The sequence below is a fragment of the Aspergillus homomorphus genome (genome assembly GCF_003184865.1).
Source record: "Aspergillus homomorphus CBS 101889 unplaced genomic scaffold BO97scaffold_43, whole genome shotgun sequence".
NCBI lineage: Eukaryota > Fungi > Ascomycota > Eurotiomycetes > Eurotiales > Aspergillaceae > Aspergillus > Aspergillus homomorphus.
In genome coordinates this window covers 85,599-103,868 of record NW_020291929.1, presented here as the reverse complement: position 1 = coordinate 103,868, position 18,270 = coordinate 85,599, and the positions used below count along the sequence as shown (strand labels likewise).

The following is an 18,270-nucleotide window of genomic DNA, read 5'->3' as shown; positions in this document are numbered from 1 at the left end:
CTTGTCTGTCCACCACTCTTAGTTCTGGTCCTGGATCTTAGATATGGATGAAAGATTATTTAATCTTTTCAGAGCGGGCATACAGAGCATGGTTTGACGACAACGGAGCTTGCTTGGTCATCAGCCTACGTACTCAAAAAGTGTAGTATTCGAGTCCGGTACAGTGGAAGCTGCAACTAGTTGTGACCGAGATTTTCCTCGTCGGGTGCTGATAATTTGGACCCACGGTCACCCAGCTTGTATTTGTTCTTGTAACATGATGCATATCCGGCATTCCTATTAAGATACTGTTTCTCATGGGGCTAAATACTAAAATAGTCGAGCTAAGCTAGCTCGCGTAACATCAACAAAGCATAGAAGGTAGTCCGAAGCTGCTATCAAATCCAGACGTGCCTGTCATTCTCACTTCCCCACAATACGGGCGAAGTGAATCTGGAATTCTTCGGGATCCCGAGAATCCCAGTGCCTATGCTCAATATATGTAAACTCGCAACTTGTAATATGCCGGAGCAGTTTGTCTGCATTCTCGTAGGCATTTCCCCGCGAAGAACCCTCGGTAAATCTGCCACCTGTACGGCTCCCAGGAAGCGTGGGGCAGATCTTTCAGAATCTCCAATCTCCACTTCTGCTGGACGATGAGGGCCTGGGGTTGTCCGTGTTGGCTCCACGGGTCCGTCGACGACAATGAATAGCTCCCAGCACCAGGCAGCGAAACAGTGGCGGAATAGATCGTGCAGCCATTCGGGATGGTCTTCGAGCACCCGTCGGGGGAGCGCCACGCGTCGTGACAAGTCGCGCAACTTAGTCAAGTTATACATACCATCCACTATCGACAGGAACGGCGAGGACTGTTCCTCGGGGCAGCAGAGGTTGTGATGTCCATGATGAAATCGACGGATGAAAGTGTTGTTGTCTGTGTTTCCACCAGGCTGTCGTTGTATCCATCTTTTGGTGACCTCTCGTGCCTCTTTGCTCACCTGTAGGAGCGGAGAGTCGACCTTGGGATAGCATACGTCACCCGACTGGATGTAGTTATCGCCCAAGGCAGTCATGCCTCCCCCTGGAGTCCACATGGTTGTTTCTATCCAGAATAACAGAGGGTCGCCGATCGGGTCGGGAAGAGCAGCTTTCCAGATCATGAGGCGGATCTCGTAGGAAGGCGCGAGAAAGAAGGAAACTCCGGTGTCGCCATAGCTCGTAAAAAGACGATGATGGGGGAGAAGGCAAGGCGAGAATGCGATTGCTTTGGTACCGAAGACAGGGAGACGAAAGAGGATGGAGCGGGTTGCGACCGATGAGCTGAATGCGATCGATCGATGACTGCGGCTGCGATGAATGAGGGCGATTAAGTTGAGATGGAACGGTTGCGGTGAATGAGGATAGCTATGGTGATTGATGGAAGTTCTAATTAGTTGAACTGGGGAAGTTAGAAGAAAAAAGAAGATTTATGGACAACCCAATCATTCTATGGTGTAGCAACACTATGTGAAGCAGAGGTGGTGAATATGTGGGTTTCGGTGTTATGTAATTCTCGTGCCTGTCTAACTTACAGCCGTTTAATTCCGCAATGGCAGTGGATGATATATGTGTAATGTACAAGATACGGTCTCAATAGACACTATGATGAGGAGCAGACAGAATAAGGCTGTGTGGAGCGATGGAAACAGCCCCTGCAAAGGGATTGAATAGGATAACTGGCTGATTCTCGCGTAGGGTCTTGCCTCCATCCTTTGGTGGTGCATTGGCTTTGGCCGGTTTGCGGTGACCCCGACACGGTATCCCATGCCCTCCATTCTCGCCTGGATCACAGTCTGGAAGTATTGCTACACAATTCGATACCACCCCTACGACTGTGCTCTCCGCCGAGTACCTCGAGCGAAACAGTTCGTGAAGTGGACACTCAACACCTTTGTAGTCCTACAGTGGGCAGTCTCGACATACCTCATGGTACGCAGCCTGCAATCTGGGCGTGGTCATGTCTCAGTATACCCTGTCTATGAGTGTTTCGATACTCGCATTGCCGATGCACCTGGAACCTCGACGTGCCCGTCCGCGCAACTCTGCTCCAACCAGGCGCTGCTCTCTTCTTACAGCTTTGGGTTTCCCAAGCAAATCCTTTCTGGCTTCGAATCTGCTACTGGTTTCTTCTGTGCTCTTTCCTTTCTTGCCATACTGTACCTTCGGTATCTTTCCTCGACTTGCCTGGATTATCCGCGGGGGTGGTCTGGAGAAATGGAAGAAAAAGGCTACTCGAGCAGATTATGGGTCTGCCGGGAGTGTATACCTGGGGATCAGTGGGTGTCTCATACTTGGACCGATGACGATCGCTGATCCGATTCGGGCCTTTCAACATGGGCGTGAGAGCTCCGTCGCTATTGACTGGAATTGCACCGCCTTGCATGTCATTGTAAGCCCGTGGAGGTATTACTTGGATGTTGAATTTGGATTACTTGTGCGGATAGCTAAGATGTGGTTCAATGCATAATCAATGGCTAATGTATATACAACAGTTAGTTATACTTGTATGTTTGAATGTCAGTAAGGACGGACTGACTCGACCTCGGCTAAGCACGGGCCGGCCCTATCCGCCCAAGGGTATGACTTGCGATGGAAATCGCCTGCAGCTGCAACTGCCCTACCTCATAGTTACCCACCACGATTAACTGTCTTGTCTGTACATAATGATTTCAATTACATCTTTGCTCTTTGCGCAGGCAATGCATAGTCGATGTTCAGAAAATACCGCCATGGACTCACTTCACGTAGCCTGGGGAGTTGGCTATCAACTGGCAAGTGGCGAGTGGAAGGAGGGGATGATGAAATAAACCATTCGGTTAGAAGGTCAGTTGAATAAGAACTGGTCTTATTCTTGCTTTTTATGGGGTCAAACCACGACGGTTCTTAAGGTTGCCTATCTGAATTAAGGTGAGAGGGCGAAGAGTTTATGCTTTTCATTGCAAGACAGGGGAAATCGACGACCTAAACGACAGTTGACTACGAACGCTCGGAAAGAAATCAGATATTGACCCCATCTCTACGCCAGGCCAACTTACCGACATCCCCAAGGTACTGTGGCGTCAATCCAGGTGCAGTTCACGGCGTCGACGAAGAAGAAACCGCAGGTCAAACGGCACCATGTTATAGAAACAAGTCATCTCTTCCGATTTCTCATGAAAGGTGACCACGCCATTGGCGCCATAGAGCTGAAAGAGACCGGGAAAGCGGTGGCCATACATCTGGGAGTCCGAACGAAATGCCTCCTTGTAAATTTGACAGTACCTGCCGCAATGAATGACTCCATGCTGGGGCTTCGCATGAGGGTTCTTCTTGCGCTCCATCTCAAAGGTACTCATCAGATGGCCTTCGTAATAGACCCACGGACAGCGGTCGATGTCTCTTTCCTGCGCTTGGATTCTGACGATGTAATGTCCCAGTTTATGATGTCCCCTGGGAATCCGCTCGATTGTGATACGCTCCGACCCAGTCGGAGGTTTATCGATATCGATAGGTTTTTGAACGAAAGGGATGAGCTTTGCGATCGCCATTTTGCGTTCAAATTTGGAACATGTGACACAGAAATAGAGCTATGGTGGGGAACAATGCATGAGTCACCTCTCTATATAGGTCAAGGGGTTCACAGAATCACAATTGGATCACCTTTATGACCCAAGCTTCTTGAGCATTGTAGAATTGCTTGTGTCATTGAAATCTCCGCTCCACAAACAAACGATTTCACCCGGCCTCCATTATGTTTTCTTTGTGGTACATGGCGGAGGCCAGGAATTTGTCGCTATACTCTTTCAAAGACGAAAAGGGGAAATTAAACCTGCACAAATATACGCTGAAACTGGCATCAGTCTTTAAACTCTACATTGCAGAAATCCGGACTGCAGTCCCCCAATATCTGCCTAGCTACTCAGTAGCTGAATAGTCGCGTCGTCAAGGAGTTTTTGTCATAGTTGGTATACATGGGATAGGAAGACGCGAGCTATCTTGGTAGAGTGTTAAATGATACTAGGATAACAGGATCACATTGTAACTTTCTTTCCATCTTCATCTCGTCAAACTATTTCCTGATCACATGCAGATCTTTGTTGGAGCCTACACTATTTCGAGATAAAATGTGTCTCAGCACATGGACATCAAGCTTCTTGCCACAGTATCACTTGGTGAAAGGAGCTCTCTTCAGCGCCTTCGCCTGTATCGACCAAACCTCTGTTCCGAGCTTGATGAGTTCACGACCGAACGCCTCGATGATTGCTTCCGCGCCAATACCGTCTGTGAGTGCCTTCACATACATTTCCTCCGTCTCAAACGTGGCAGTATACCAGAAGTCCTTCCATTCCTTGATCGCACGGGTGGCCTGTGAATTGGTGTTCTGTACGTCGCTTGCCAACAGATAGAATGAAGAGCGCGTGGTGTGTCCCTTAGTTGGTTTGTAGAGCCGGATGGAAGAAAAGCGACTGAAAGCATACACCAATTTCACGACATCATAACCTTCGAGATGGTGAAGAAGAATGACCATGGTTCCACCAGGGCGAAGATGTTCCAGTCCAAGTACTAGCTGGGAAATAACCAATCTGCGTCGCTCTCGCGTCTGCTCGCGATAGGCGGCTCTGTCCTGCGTTCTGAGCACTTGACCATCACACAGAATAAGATCGAACACTTGATCTGGCCCAAATTGCTTCGGCAGGAAGTTCGCAGCGTCGGGATGGCTTTTTGAGATCTCTACCACACCCATATCGGCAGCGAGCATGGTGAGATCCAGATACTTGGTTTCGATGCGCCGGTCGATGGACATGCGGAACGGATGCCCGCCTTTCGTACTCGGCAGACTGATAGCTAGAGCCCGTGCATCGGGATTCAACTGCAGTGTGATCTCAAGAAAACCCCCCGGTGCAGCGCACATATCGAGAATATTGCCTGGCTGTGCCCCTTTTATCCGCAATGCACCCGTGGCGTCATGAATCTCCTGGCCTATGTCCTTCATCAGACGAAAGAAATGCTCACGGCTTGAGAGACTTGGCTTGTCTGCTATGCTGCGCTGCTTCGTGAAGTAACGGTCGCCTTTTGAGTTTTCCCATCCCTTTTGCCAGACAAAGTTAGACGCCATCATACTAAGAAATCGTTGGTTGATGATACTCTACCTTCTGTCGGAGTTCACAAAGCTCTCGAAACACCGGGACGTTCTCTTTTAAGTACGAGATCATGATTCTTGACTGAGGATCATCGGGTTCAGTGCGTGGCGGCGATGCAGTGTTAGCTTTTGCAGGCTCTGCTTTTTTCATCGGATGAATCTCCTCCATGATTCTCGCTGCTTGGGCTCTTGGTGGTGATCGCGAGGGGTCTTCGGTTACAGGTTTCGCGGATGGAGTATAAGTGTGGGCAGGTTGAGGAGTGGTGCGTTGCTAGAGGAAAGCAACTCAATGTCAGCTGAAGATCAGAACTCAGTGTCAATAAGTCTTAGAAGAGAGATGGGGGACTCATAATAAACCAACTGACAGCATAGAAGACAGTCCGAGCCAGTGGAAGGCACCCACGTAAATTTGCAAGTGGTCGTTGGGAGAACGCGAGATATGTGTTTGAGTTGAGATGTTCGAGGAAGAGGCAGAAGCCAAAAGGAAGTAGCAATGCAGGCTTGATGAATGTTTACTGGTGGAAGGCATTGAGATTCCCAGTGAACACACATTGGGAGAAAGTGCTTGGTCACCTGATCCCTTAAGTATTCACTTAACAACTGTAGTAAAGATGCTATATGAATGAACTAACACTTCTAGGTGACTTTGTTACTCACTCCAATAACTTTCTTTGCCTGTCTGTATGTGTCGAATGAAAATCGATTAAAGCTTCGATTACACCCACTTGGGTCGCTTCTTACGAGCAAACGCCTCCACGCCAATCCGAAAGTTCTCTCCTTCCATTCAGCGCCTGCCATATTGCTGCGTCGTGCGCTCCGTAAGGTTTCTGATACCATTGCGTTCTGATAACTCTCGCAGGCCCAGATGGGTAGCAATAACAGCATCCGGCGAGTAGCTCGCAATCATTCTGGCCATTTCAATCGCCTCGGGCACTACGGTCTTGGGGGACATTGCAATAACATTGATCCATCCCAGCCTCTTCCTTTCTTCAGCTGAAGCCCGTCGCCCGGTCAAAGCCAGTTCACTACCGATTTGCATGCCGCACGTCCACACGATGGCGGCCAGACCCCCACCGCCAGCGTACAGTCCGCGCTGTACCTCTGGGAGACTGAATTCCGCTTCGGGCGACGAGACCACAAGATCGCTGCATCGAAGGCTGCCAGGAGGGTGAGAGCAGTGAGGTGGAGAGGGTCAGTCCCTACCAATTAAGAACAGCTTCGAACCCTCCGCCCATGGCGATTCCATTCACCGCCGCTATCACAGGATTCTTCCCCCGCCGCAGACTGAGCCCCATAACTCCATCCAGAAGGTATGGATTCCTTATCATCTCCTGCTGTCTGGCGCCAGCTGCTGCTCCTTCAAATCAGCCCCGGAGCAGAAAGCCTTCGTGCCTTTCGCCGTCACAATTCCAACCCGTGGGCATGGCTCGTCGTCCATCCATTGCCACAGCCGTGCGCCCTCAGGATGTCCCTTAACGGGAAGGGAGTTCATTTCCTTCTCGCGATTGATGGTGGCGGGGAGAATTCCGGTGTCTGGGAATGCCATATGAGATAGGGACGATGTCGGGGGAGGGTTCTTGAACTAGTGAGGATTATCCATGGCTGGAGGTTGCTTTTCGATCTAGAGAGTCTTGTCGGTGCACCGGTCACAGACAGAACATCAACAGACTGTACAATTTATTTATTTTCCGGTAAGTCTCATCGAGCCAAGTGACGTGTGTCCATCGCAACTGAGGACCTAAGGTCGCATTTGACTGGAAACGACACGCTGATTATCAGGTTATCTTCAAAGTATAATCAAGACTGCCCCCACCGAATGACTAGCAATAACTACCCGACCTAATTCCGTTGCGAAACCCACATGGGGAAGTCGATATTAACATGACCCATGTCTCGACCCCAGTCTCTATTTGAAAAAAGCAATGCTTCCCACATCACAGCAAGTGGCCAACTATCAGTGCTGTATTGAAGTATTTTAGATGATAGGAAGCTTAAACCCGCCGGGAACTTGTTGCTGGAAGACTCCCTCCGGATCGACCGCCCGAGAAGTTCGCCACAATTGCTCAACACTGTCATCCCCATAACTTGCGATCGGATTCTGCCATTGAGCTGCGTAGTTCAGGTATCTGAAGGGATGAGACGCGTTTTGCTGCTGGGCAATGTCCTCGATCGCTTCAAAAAGACCCCGGCCGACTTTGGTCACTTCGGCTTCATCCGCTTCATCGGACCAACTTGCACTCAACAACACCACTACGAGACAACCGGATGTATCCGACAGTCCAAGCGAGTTGGAATCGCTACGGCGGGCATATATTGATGGCGGGATTGGCTCGAGCGACAGAGACCAAGTTATCCCATTCACATCTTTGATGGCCGCTAGACTGTTGTTCCAGCAACGGTAGGTTGCGTTGAGCATGGGGACACTGGGGTAGAACGTCGTGGTTAACCACAACTGTCTATACAAATCATTCGTTTGGTCAGCTGACGATTGTGGTATAAATAGAGAGGAGCATACCGGTCGCCATTCGGCTGGAACGAGCCTTGTTCGGTCGCTATATCGGACATGTTTGCAACTCGCAGCGTACTCAACACGGAGGGTATAGACGTAAAAGACTGAAAGACCGATGGGTATGCTTCAGGCTTGGTGTACTCCAGAGCAGTAAGAAGGGCAGGCCCTTGAGTACCGGAGAAGCCGAAGCTAAGAATCAACGATGCATAATCGTCGTAGGTATCCGCATTGCTGAAATCGGCTGTGGCCTGGAGCTGCTGGTCAACGTTGTCGAATGAGTGGAAGGTCAAGCCACCCCATATTGGACCCTGCTCAAAGGCTTTCAGCTGGACTCGCGTAACGACCCCGAAGTTGTTGGACCCTCCCCGCAGGGCAATCTGAAGCTCGGGATTGTTCTGTGCATTTGCATGAACCACGGACCCATTCGCTAGCACTACTTCGAAGTCGACTACAGTGTCGCAGGTCCAGCCAAAGCGTGGCGAGAAATAAGAGATGCCTCCTCCAGTCGTCAAGCCGCCGACGCCAACCTGGCCAACGCGACCTCCGGCTACCATGAGGTTCATCGGTTCGAGAGCCTTATAGACATCACCCCAGGTGGCTCCAGCTCCGACCGTCACGGTAGAATGATCGTCATTGACTTCAATTGTGTCGAGGCCGCGCAGATCGATGGTCACCCCATCGTTAATGTTCGCTGCCCCAGCAAAGACAATATGTCCGCCCGACCGGATTGCGAAATCGCACCTGGAGTTGGAGGTCAGATAATGGACAGCAGTAGAGACATCGTCCACAGTGGTGGGAGCCACAATGCAATTGGGATAGAGTTGGGCCTCCTGCTGGGAGAAATAAGATGCCAGAGAGGAGTTGTATGCCAGACTCCCCGCAAAGAATGTCTGGTTCGTGCCGACAAGTTGATTCAGACCCAAGCACTGTCCCTCGCCCCTGGTCAGCGATTGCAGATATTACAGCCATTGATGTCAACTCACGCATGCACTGGCCAACTTGGCGTTGCTGACTGGCCCCAGCTTCATTTTCCTTGCTAGACCGTCGGGCTATCGAGGGGCTGAGAGATGGTGAACCAGCCCAGTCGTCACAATTAAATGGCAACGCGACGTGGCTGGAATGTGGCTTCAAAGAGAGAGAGCAGCAGGTCATCTGATCCGGCCGGGCGCACTGATCGGCATGCGTGAAAGGGATCTATCATCTGTTATTATTTCAGATAGAGATCTGCATCTGGTCTCTACAGCAATCCGTCCCCATTCAGAAAAGAAGTGTCATATCAATTCTCCAGCGGACCATTCCGTGGTTCCCTCAACCGCCATCCGGTCCAGACCCCCCCTGCACAGGGCTACAGTGGGAGGAAATTAATATGCACCCCCCCCTCAGAAAGAGTTCAGCACTTCCCCTAATCAAGTCTAGCCTATGGCTATTCTGCCAGCTTCTTCCCATATATTTTAGGCGGTGTGTGAGCGCTTCAAGAAGGCGGTATCTCTAGAACCAAACATTGGGGGAGAGGGGGGGGGTGCAAATTAATTTCCTGCGACTGTAATGATGTCAGTCTCCAAGCTTCGTACAAAGACACCCCTCAAATGTGGGGGTAATCAAGGTTCGTGTCCTGGTAATCCACTGTGGCGAGTGTCAACCGCGTGATCTCTTTTGAATACGATCCCAGTTGATTATATTTATGTGCGCTCAACCCCGCCCCCTGTGCAACACTGCACGAGATATCACGCCCGTGATTTTCTCACAACATCTGTCAACATTCACCACATTACCAGATTCCTATCAGATCCCCAAACTTGAAATATGGCAGCATTTACAGCTGGCGGAACTCCCCCGGTGTTCCGGTAAGTCATGCTGTGAGGTGGAAAGGAACAAGAAAACAAGTCTATGGCACCTCGACGTCTCCCACTGATCTCAGACTTCAGCGGCGGTCGGAACAATCGAACCATCTACACCGTCTGCGCCGTCATTGCTGGGGGCTTGCTCCTCCACCGTTACTACTACGGCTCTTCCGCGGAGAAAGATGCCCTTCCTTTCCCTTACTCGTCCGAACAACGCTCGGATAATAAGAAGAGTGGTGTTGGCTCGTCCGGCGCTTCCGCTAAGATCGTCAAGTCGCCCTAGCTCGTCGCGATCTTGGTTGATATGGGCAAAAAGTTGAAGCAGTGCTCTGACGGGATTGGGACACGCGTTGCAACGATGATTGAAGTTTGACATATCTTGTAATATTCACAGTTGATACCTTGTTTGCTTCGGTACAATCAACACTGTGCTTGCGTCTAGCCCCATCGCTCGATATGTAGACGAGTGTATTATCAGAGGAATTGGGGGGAAAATGTTCTCATAAGTATGTCGTTTCCTTTATGGCAATTCTATCAAAGAACATATGCAATTTGCAAGCTGTCCCTGCAGGTGGAGGAAATGCTATACTGATTACATTTTAGTCACGTGATAAGCGACTGGTCCGCCATCCACCCAATTGTTGAACCACCGGCTTAGATCAGGAACGCATGCGCACTACATGTGATAAAATATAGGAACCAGTTCAGTTGTGATGACAAAGGCATCTCATTGATCGGCCTTGGGTGTGGCAGCTTTCTCCTGTGGAAGTTTCTCCATCCATTTCTCCACAGCATCACTCATCTCGGTGGCCAGACGTGCAGCCAGATTTGCCGTGACGTCTCGCTTATCCTCCTCAGCTTCCTTGATCGCCTCTGTTTGGTAATCTTGGTAACATGTTTTCATATCCGCTCGCAGCACCGCAATCTCCGCCGCACTGCAGGGAGTGAGCCGGGACTCCTCCTCGCGTTGACGCTTGTTGATCCTCGCCAGCGTGACCTGCATCTGACGGAAAGCGGGCATGCTGGGGAGCAGGCCCATCTGGATCCAATCAAACCCCTCTAAGCGACATTCCGGCTGGATCGCGATGGTCGCAGAGATGATCCCCTGCGATCGAGTTTCGTTGCTTTTAACCAAATCCGACGGGATGTAGCCCTTAGCCTTGATCTGCAGTCGGCGGGAGACCTTGGTGGCAATGATTTCCGCTAAGGTCGCGTAGACGAGCACGGCGAGGAAGGCGAGCTGGAGGTAGCCGTGCATGTTGACCATGCATGCGACCGAGGCGAAGGCGGCCAGCGCGCCGGTGATCATCCACGTCCAGTGCAGGGCTGCCTTCAAGGGCGTAGGCTTGTATTCCCACGTCGATCGCGCCCACCCTTCCAGTGTATCCTGGCGCCCTTTAAAGATGACGGTACCACCCTCGGGCCGTTGGTAGGCCGCATACCGCGGGCTTTCGCTCTTCACGATCGGCGGCACATGGACCTGCACCATGGGCACAAACGTGATGAGGGCGGATGCGATCCAGTGACTGCCGTACAGGAAGAATAAGGAGAACGCCCAGATGTCTGCCGCGAGGATGCCGATGAGCATGGCCGCCAGGATCATAGCTCCGTTGATAAGAATGAGGAGATAGAGGGACAGTCGCCCGACCATCCACCAGCCGTGGCCTGGATCTTTCCTCATACGGCGCCGCTTGTCCGCTGCTGACTCGTGAACGGCATCGATGTGAATCACCATGAAGTCATTTCCCGGATATTCGTCGCTCGGCTTGAACGCGATCAGGTCGTTGAGCCAGAGATTGCTGAGTGTCAACGGGAGCTCCCGAAAGACCTGGTTTGAGACATTGGACCGAATCGGGATCATTGTGGTGTCCTGGGCGCACAGCTTGATGGCTGGATGGATGGAGAGAAGGCCGGAGGTGAGGTGCTCGACCAACATCTGCATGGCTGGGAGTGTGCCCCCGACCATGGTCATGTGTGGCCAGTGAAACACATCTCGATCATACTGAACATACAGCTTGGCAGCACTCGCCCCGGCCCGTGGATTGCCCAAGACGGCTGCCACGCCGAGCGGATCGAACGAAACCGAGGTGTCATTGGTGAGGGTGGCCTTGGGTGCGGATGATGAGAAGGGATATTTGGCCTCGGCCACGGTCGCGCATAATGCAAAGGCGAGGCCTCGGAGCCACGATTCCACCGGAGAAGTCGGCATCAAATGCAAGGCAAGTCATACATCAATATCATTGTGCGTGCGGTTGACGAAGGAATTCGGAGGTGGGATTGTTGAGCCCTTAAGTGGTGGCAGCGCCGCAGCCTCGCGGGTTGGATGGTCAGTGCGCTCGACAGCTGTAAAAGTTCCAGTTTTCCGACTTGAGTTGCTCTGTGTATCGACAATCTCAGAAGTACTGACAGGGATGATTGGCTGCAGAGCAATCAGCCTCCATCCTGCAGACTATCCTGCACTTTCCATTCGCTGGATTGCTACAGCAGGAGCTACGCTAGTAACCAAATGTGCCGCGCATGGACGAGACTAAGCCCACACTAGGTTGGTCAGTACACTGTAACATGAATGTGCATCACTGCTCTAAGATTGTCTGTTACTACCAAGAATTAGAGGGCTATAATTGGTGATAAGACGAGAATCTCGTGCCGCAAATACGACCGATGCCCGACCAGCCACCTGGCGGCCGCACTCGTATATACGCAGGTCACATGACGCAATCGCCGATCCGTCTGAGCAACATGCTATAGAGGGAGGTCCAAGAAATTAAAGCGGCGCCCGCAGTTCCCCCAGCGCACAGATCGTCTCGGATCCGTCGGACTACCTCGGAAAAAGATACCTCTAGGTAGACGGCGCAACTGCAGATCAACGATAGCCAAAATCGATTGTATGAGGTCACGGCCGTGAGAGTGGACGCGACGTAGATTGTTCGCACGGTCGCCAGGGAAGCACGGGACACGCAGGAAACAGCTGGACGAGGAATACCATCGGTAGTTGATGAGCCTCTGACCCAGATCTCGTGCGAGAACAGTCGCACTGCTGCGTCGTACCTGCTCGGGTCCACCTGAGCAGCTAATTGCGCGAAACCTCGCAAGGCTGCGATCGTCTCGCTGTTGCAGCAGCAGGCCTCCAGAACACACCAAGGCCGTTGCAGAACTACGAGTAGTGACTCGACGGCAGACTGCGAACCGATTACACAGTGCCTTTCAAACATCGAGGCGCGCAGCAAGAACCAGGGGACAGTTGGAATGGCACCAACGGGCGGGGAGGAAGGGACCGGGAGCGAGGCCAGCTGGGCCAGTGCGCTCGGCTCCAGATTCACCAACACCGGCAGTGTTTCGCACACCCTTCCAGCGCTAGCGGTCAAACGGGCATATGTAGCGACATCGTTCTGGAGCCGTTGACAGCTCGATGGGAGCGGAGCGCAAGAGTAGATAGCAAAAGTTTGGGAACCGAAGCGCACGCCACCACCTTGGTCCAGTTGGGCGCAGACAGACGCGGGGCTGGCGGGGAGTTTATGCTCACTCGAAGTGAGAAGACTTGAGTTCATCAACGATTTGACGGTCGGTAACAAGCAAACATAGTGGTAGATGTGAGCAGGGAGTCGAATATAAAAAAGGACAGATGAAGTAGATACCGTAGTAAGAAGCGTGAGTGGGTGAAATGAAGAAGAGAAGAAGAAGAAGAAGAAGAAGTAGGAGAGGAAAATGAGCGGGGATAAGGTAAGGAAGGAAGGCCAAGGCATTCAGGCTGCCACTTAACCAGTCAGCTGACAGCACACTCGTGACTTGCAAAGGAAGAAGAAACTGCTGACCTGCCTCTCAATTGCAGATGATGAAGACAGAATCCAGCTAAATGACTATGGGCACAAGATCAAAAAGTGTAACACAGCCACCAAGTCGCACATTGTGCAGTAGTATAGTGCCTGAGCTAAGCTCGAATGGGAAGTTGATGAGAGAGGTAAGTGTGTATATAGTGCATTGGTGAGTCATCAGGTTATGCACAGATTATCAACTATGTTCACCCACTCCAGACAAGCATTCCAAACTACGTGCAACACTTACCACCTTTGTCAGGTTTTGAAAGAGCATAATGGGTCTACCACTCTGAACGTAGACCTATGAGATAGTATATTCCCAATATGGTGGAGCATCACTGCAGACCTCGTACTCGAAACATTTGATTTTCGGAGACCACTCCGGCCATTCCCCGGCCCAGCGGAGTATTGATCGGATGCCCTAGCCCGGCACTTGGAATAAAGGAATGCCACCATGCATAATGTCTCTTATCCTGATGCATAGCATTAGTGCCACAAGATGCATCTCCTGACGAAGTATATCCACCTCATCCTTATCACCATTACCAGTATCCATGCCCAGGTAATCTTTGCAACACAAAGCTCTCTGGGCCAAACACCACAAATGGGCTGGAACTCATGGAACAGCTTCAAAGCCAACGTTAATGAAACCGTGGTGAACGACACCATCCGACTTTTCACCAGTCTCGGGCTGAAAGACGCAGGCTACGATTACATCCTCCTCGACGATGGATGGGCCGACTATAATCGTACGGCGGACGGATACCTCCAGCCGAATGCCACTTCCTTTCCGCGCGGTATCGCACCGTTGACTAACGAGGTGCATGCGCAAGGTTTGAAGCTCGGACTATATGGCGACAGTGGAATCCTGACTTGCGCATTCCGCCCAGGCAGTTGGGGCTACGAGGAGCGCGACGCGCAGACAGTGGCCAGCTGGGGCGTGGATTACCTGAAGTATGACAATTGTGGCGGCTATCAAGCAACGACAGAGGCGCCTCAGGTGCGGTTCGGGGCGATGCAACGGGCGCTTCAGCTGGTCGGCCGGGACATATTTTACTCGGTTTGCGAATGGGGATATCAGTTCCCCTGGCATTGGGGTGGAGGTATGTTCAATGTTTCTCCTAACCTCCCAGTGTCATGTACTGAGTCGTTTTAAAAGGAATTGGTCACTCCTATCGTATGTCTGGCGATATCACGGCAGTCTTCGCGAACGAAACGGGCTGTCCCTGCAAGACCGCATACTGCTTGAATACCGGTTACGCGAGTTGTTCCGTGTTGAGCATCATCCGGAAGATGCGTGAGATTAGCCAATACCAACTCAAGGGTCACTGGCTAGATATGGATATGTTGGAAGTCGGGAATGGGAACATGACACTGTATCAGCAGCAGACTCACTTCGCCTTCTGGGCTGCGCTGAAGTCTCCCTTGATAATTGGAGCAGATCTGACTAAGTTGTCCAACGAGAGCCTCCAGATACTCACGAACAAAGCTATCATTGACGTTAATAAAGATCCTTTGGGACAAGCGGTACACTACGTTGAGAATGCAAGTAGGGAGGGCGCCTCTCAAGTCTGGGCCGGGAGGGTTGAGAGCGGATTGATTGTGCTTCTCTTCAACGAGAAGAATTACGCCCAGAATCTAAGCATTGACTTCGCTAGTCTAGGCGTGAATATCTCGAGACCGGGAGAGGTGAAGGAGCTATGGTCGCAGAGAAGCCTGGGCAAGATTGAGCGCTTCTCTGGGATACTGTCGCCGTATCAGACGCTGGTGTTCAAAATAGACAACTAGGCTTGAAGGATAGGCTAGTGTAACAGAATACGCTTCTGTAAGCATACCTTTCACTGCCAAGAAGTCTCATGGTTTACCTGACTAGTAATCGCCGGTTGACGTGCTAGGGCTCATTTGTCCCAAGGCCTCGACTCTCGCGGGCAACGTAATGGCAAGAGAAGATTCCGAATAATTATCATACCCATCTACGACATACTAGGAACCTCAGAAATTAAGTCTTATAGAACTTTTTTCCATTGAGAAAGCCGATTCCATTGCGTAATACCCGACAGTATGACTCCAGCTCATTAACAATATGCAAGTTTCGTATTAGAGCAACTCCCAGGGATAAAGACTTGGGAAACCTTGGGTAGATCGCTTCCGAACACCTGCGCTGAGGGATCGAGGATTCGATCAATGATATGAACAACCCCCTGGACAAATCAATTAGCTCTCCTGTATGCCTTTGCCATTGAAGTTGAGGCGACTTACATTGGTGATGGGAATGTTTGCCTCCACAACCGTGGCCACGTTATTGAGAATGATATTACCATCGTGTACCTGGGAGCCTATATAGAGGTACGTTGCCGCCTATGAGAGCAAACCGCACGTCAGGTTTTGGTCGCGATGTGTCACGCTTTATGAATGGGATCTCACCTGGAAGCGCTGATACGATGCATTGAAGCTAGTCGACTCTAGCTTGGAATTCGGCACATAGTGATGGAGAAGTATGTTGCCAAGCCACCAGTTCCCTTTGCTAGGAGAAGTTAGAGTGTTAGCTTTCGCGGATCGACGTTCGCAAGACGGTTGACAAACGGCGTAGACCTAAAGGCGTTGAAGTATGAACCTGTATGATTCTGGAATGCCTCGTTGTTCGGCGCAAAGAAGGTGAAGTTCCATGTTGGCTCGGTGTCAAAAGCCTCCACAAAGCCGCCAATGCCCTGCAATGCTTCTGCTAAGACACTCAAATCGGAACGGGAAGAGACATAATCAAAGAGTGTTGTGGTGCTGGTCGATCTCGGAGTGACATAATTTCCTGCGATAGTTCTAACTCAGATAATCCTCGAATGCCATCGTGAAGGCGCCATTGGTTACTATCGCGAGACAGATAGCTATTCTGAGGTTCTTCATAATCAATAGAAATTTCGATGGCTGGAATTATAGTATGAGGTGTTCAAGGAGAGGTAAAGCATCAATGTGCTATCAAATCAGAAGACAGGTAGTCTCAAGGTCCGGCAAATCATTCACTAACGTCACTGCCTAGTGGATACTAAATAAGAAATCAGTCACTTGCGTTGTGCTCACGCTGGTATATGCGGTCTTGGCCTGTGATGAACCAAGCCAAGTCGGCACAAGCACCGGGAGACGCTCCGACATTTGATTGAGCGAGCACGTCAATGAAACAGAGGAGAATCGGTCACTACGGAACTCATCCGGTAGAAGGACCGATTGAACTCAGTGAAGAGAGCGTAAAGTAGATATTATGCCCGCAATAGTACTTTGTCCTTACTGAGCATAATAGCAGTAACCATGTTAAATGTAAGCTTTTCCACTCTAAGCCCCATTACTCGCTTACACATCATGTTGTTGTCAGATACTACTTTCCAGCGCGTTAGCAACGATAATCTTCCCAAGAACCAGCCAATGCATAGTTCAAGATGTGCCGAGTATTTTCGGACCCGTCCCAAACATCGGGGATTTTTCTGGCGTTAACTCGACTCGCTACCTCAAAAAGCGACCAGGCGACTTCGTTCACCCTGGAATATGGCATACCCACGAAGACCTTGAGCGGATTCGAACGAATGTCATAAATGGCAAAGAACCATGGGCCTCCGCGTACGAGCAATTCAGCGCAGATACCTATTCCCAAGCTACCTACAAGATCCAGGGCCCAAAGCCGGTGATCTCGCGCGGTTTGACCAGCAACTACACCACCTTTGCCCATGACGCGCGCGCGGCCTGGCAGAATGCACTCATGTGGTATATCACTAAGAACGAATCACATTGGGACCGGAGCACCACTATCCTCGATGCATGGGGAACGAACCTCACCAACATCATTGGCATCGATCGGTCTTTACTTGTTGGCCTTGACGGCGACCTGTTTGTCAACGCAGCGGAGATCATGCGCTGGGAGGGCAATTGGACTGAGTCTGGCGCCCGCTGGCAGGGTGGCTCTGGCTTCAGTAATCAGCTGTACTGGCTATTTGCACGCCAGTCTGCGGTGGTGGGTCAGGCAAACTACGGCATGGTCAGCATCAAAGCGATGCTTAGCTTTGCGGTCTATTTGAACGATGTGCAGCTTTACAACTACGCCATGAATGCGTACATCCAAGATAATTGCGCCGGGTTGTTCGCGCAATACAAGCCAGAGACCGGCCAGTCCGTGGAGGCAGGTCGAGACCAGGGTTAGTATCTCGACTCCTCCATCAACGCTCGAACATCGTTCCTCACTCATAGTACTACATAGGCCATACGATGTCTGCCATCGGGTGGGCAGCATACGGAGCCAGAGTCGGACAAAGCCAAGGGGTCGATCTGTATGGGCTGGGCCACAATCTCCTCCTGAAGGCTTCTGAGTATGCTGCTCAATACAACCTCAACTCCACGGTCGAGTATGACTCGGCGTGGTCCCGCTGCGAAGCTGTTCTTGTGAACGGACCGTGGGATACTATTTCCGACGCAAACCGTGGAGTAAGCAGTAAGATTCCGATCTGGGACTTAGTATATTATCAGTATGTGGTAAGAAGAGGCGAAAAGGCTCCTTGGACGACAAAGGCCGCAGAACACGAAGGCTTTGAAGGGGCTGTTTCCAGCAACGACCATCCAAGCTGGGGGAGTCTGATCTGGGCCCACTAAACGGAATCATGGATATGTGCATCGATCGAACATGCGTCAATTTGATTTGTGGAATCAACCTGAATAGTGGACCGCTTGGCGATTTACTAATATACGATTTTTATGAGCGTGGCCGGGCAGTGCTCCGGTACTTCGCCCGCGTTCTCTTCGTTTTACCCGCCAGCTAGCCTAAATTCACCTAGCAATGATCAAATAGTTGTTCGCACTTTTCTTGCTCCGCCGCACTAAATTCTTACTTGTTGTACCTTCAAGCAGACAATGCGGGGAACGTTCGTTATGTCATTCTTGGCAAGGATGCAAGCTTACGTGGAAGGGCCAAGGGATCGCCTGATTCCAAGCAAA

General features: G+C 51.0%; 11 protein-coding genes across 11 annotated transcripts; 3 read left to right on the top strand and 8 right to left on the bottom strand.

The window, feature by feature from the left end:
* Positions 1–176: 176 nt before the first annotated feature.
* Positions 177–1,977, bottom strand: BO97DRAFT_417311 (uncharacterized protein; the record flags this gene model as incomplete). Its single annotated transcript, XM_025696474.1, has 5 exons — positions 177–276; positions 407–569; positions 821–1,383; positions 1,551–1,618; positions 1,942–1,977. 5 exons carry the CDS (start codon positions 1,975–1,977, stop codon positions 177–179), a joined length of 930 nt encoding a protein of 309 aa, XP_025547996.1.
* Positions 1,978–3,077: 1,100 nt separating this feature from the next.
* BO97DRAFT_427940 (uncharacterized protein) lies at positions 3,078–3,545 on the bottom strand (the record flags this gene model as incomplete). The annotated part of the gene is made up of 1 exon (XM_025697241.1): positions 3,078–3,545. One exon carries the CDS (start codon positions 3,543–3,545, stop codon positions 3,078–3,080), a length of 468 nt encoding a protein of 155 aa, XP_025547995.1.
* Positions 3,546–4,162: 617 nt separating this feature from the next.
* Positions 4,163–5,288, bottom strand: BO97DRAFT_353191 (uncharacterized protein; the record flags this gene model as incomplete). The annotated part of the gene is made up of 2 exons (XM_025692044.1): positions 4,163–5,086; positions 5,148–5,288. 2 exons carry the CDS (start codon positions 5,286–5,288, stop codon positions 4,163–4,165), a joined length of 1,065 nt encoding a protein of 354 aa, XP_025547994.1.
* A 633-nt stretch (positions 5,289–5,921) lies between these two features.
* BO97DRAFT_437296 (enoyl-CoA hydratase/isomerase family protein) lies at positions 5,922–6,683 on the bottom strand (the record flags this gene model as incomplete). Its single annotated transcript, XM_025697835.1, has 3 exons — positions 5,922–6,282; positions 6,341–6,471; positions 6,543–6,683. The coding sequence occupies 3 exons, from the start codon at positions 6,681–6,683 to the stop codon at positions 5,922–5,924; spliced, it is 633 nt and encodes a 210-aa protein (XP_025547993.1).
* A 126-nt stretch (positions 6,684–6,809) lies between these two features.
* BO97DRAFT_375819 (FAD-binding oxidoreductase) lies at positions 6,810–8,954 on the bottom strand. The gene is made up of 3 exons (XM_025693002.1): positions 8,630–8,954; positions 7,653–8,572; positions 6,810–7,593 (listed from the first exon to the last, which is right to left on the bottom strand). The coding sequence occupies exons 1-3, from the start codon at positions 8,672–8,674 to the stop codon at positions 7,113–7,115; spliced, it is 1,446 nt and encodes a 481-aa protein (XP_025547992.1). The 5' UTR covers positions 8,675–8,954; the 3' UTR covers positions 6,810–7,112.
* Positions 8,955–9,368: 414 nt separating this feature from the next.
* BO97DRAFT_408091 (uncharacterized protein) lies at positions 9,369–9,980 on the top strand. Its single transcript, XM_025695774.1, has one exon. It carries the CDS (start codon positions 9,534–9,536, stop codon positions 9,768–9,770), a length of 237 nt encoding a protein of 78 aa, XP_025547991.1. The 5' UTR covers positions 9,369–9,533; the 3' UTR covers positions 9,771–9,980.
* Positions 9,981–10,137: 157 nt separating this feature from the next.
* BO97DRAFT_408090 (uncharacterized protein) lies at positions 10,138–11,747 on the bottom strand. The gene has a single exon (XM_025695773.1). It carries the CDS (start codon positions 11,694–11,696, stop codon positions 10,215–10,217), a length of 1,482 nt encoding a protein of 493 aa, XP_025547990.1. The 5' UTR covers positions 11,697–11,747; the 3' UTR covers positions 10,138–10,214.
* A 445-nt stretch (positions 11,748–12,192) lies between these two features.
* BO97DRAFT_472790 (uncharacterized protein) lies at positions 12,193–13,136 on the bottom strand (the record flags this gene model as incomplete). The annotated part of the gene is made up of 2 exons (XM_025700171.1): positions 13,048–13,136; positions 12,193–12,988 (listed from the first exon to the last, which is right to left on the bottom strand). Exons 1-2 carry the CDS (start codon positions 13,065–13,067, stop codon positions 12,193–12,195), a joined length of 816 nt encoding a protein of 271 aa, XP_025547989.1. The 5' UTR covers positions 13,068–13,136.
* Positions 13,137–13,797: 661 nt separating this feature from the next.
* BO97DRAFT_375813 (glycoside hydrolase family 27 protein) lies at positions 13,798–15,210 on the top strand. Its single transcript, XM_025693001.1, has 3 exons — positions 13,798–14,405; positions 14,462–15,127; positions 15,198–15,210. The coding sequence occupies exons 1-2, from the start codon at positions 13,802–13,804 to the stop codon at positions 15,088–15,090; spliced, it is 1,233 nt and encodes a 410-aa protein (XP_025547988.1). The 5' UTR covers positions 13,798–13,801; the 3' UTR covers positions 15,091–15,127; positions 15,198–15,210.
* A 167-nt stretch (positions 15,211–15,377) lies between these two features.
* BO97DRAFT_353213 (uncharacterized protein) lies at positions 15,378–16,106 on the bottom strand (the record flags this gene model as incomplete). Its single annotated transcript, XM_025692047.1, has 4 exons — positions 15,378–15,503; positions 15,562–15,660; positions 15,727–15,826; positions 15,886–16,106. Coding segments are annotated over 4 exons (546 nt in total), but the record flags the coding sequence as incomplete, so codon positions are not given.
* A 493-nt stretch (positions 16,107–16,599) lies between these two features.
* Positions 16,600–18,036, top strand: BO97DRAFT_445871 (uncharacterized protein; the record flags this gene model as incomplete). Its single annotated transcript, XM_025698596.1, has 3 exons — positions 16,600–16,608; positions 16,664–17,477; positions 17,540–18,036. The coding sequence occupies 3 exons, from the start codon at positions 16,600–16,602 to the stop codon at positions 17,926–17,928; spliced, it is 1,212 nt and encodes a 403-aa protein (XP_025547986.1). The 3' UTR covers positions 17,929–18,036.
* Positions 18,037–18,270: the final 234 nt, after the last annotated feature.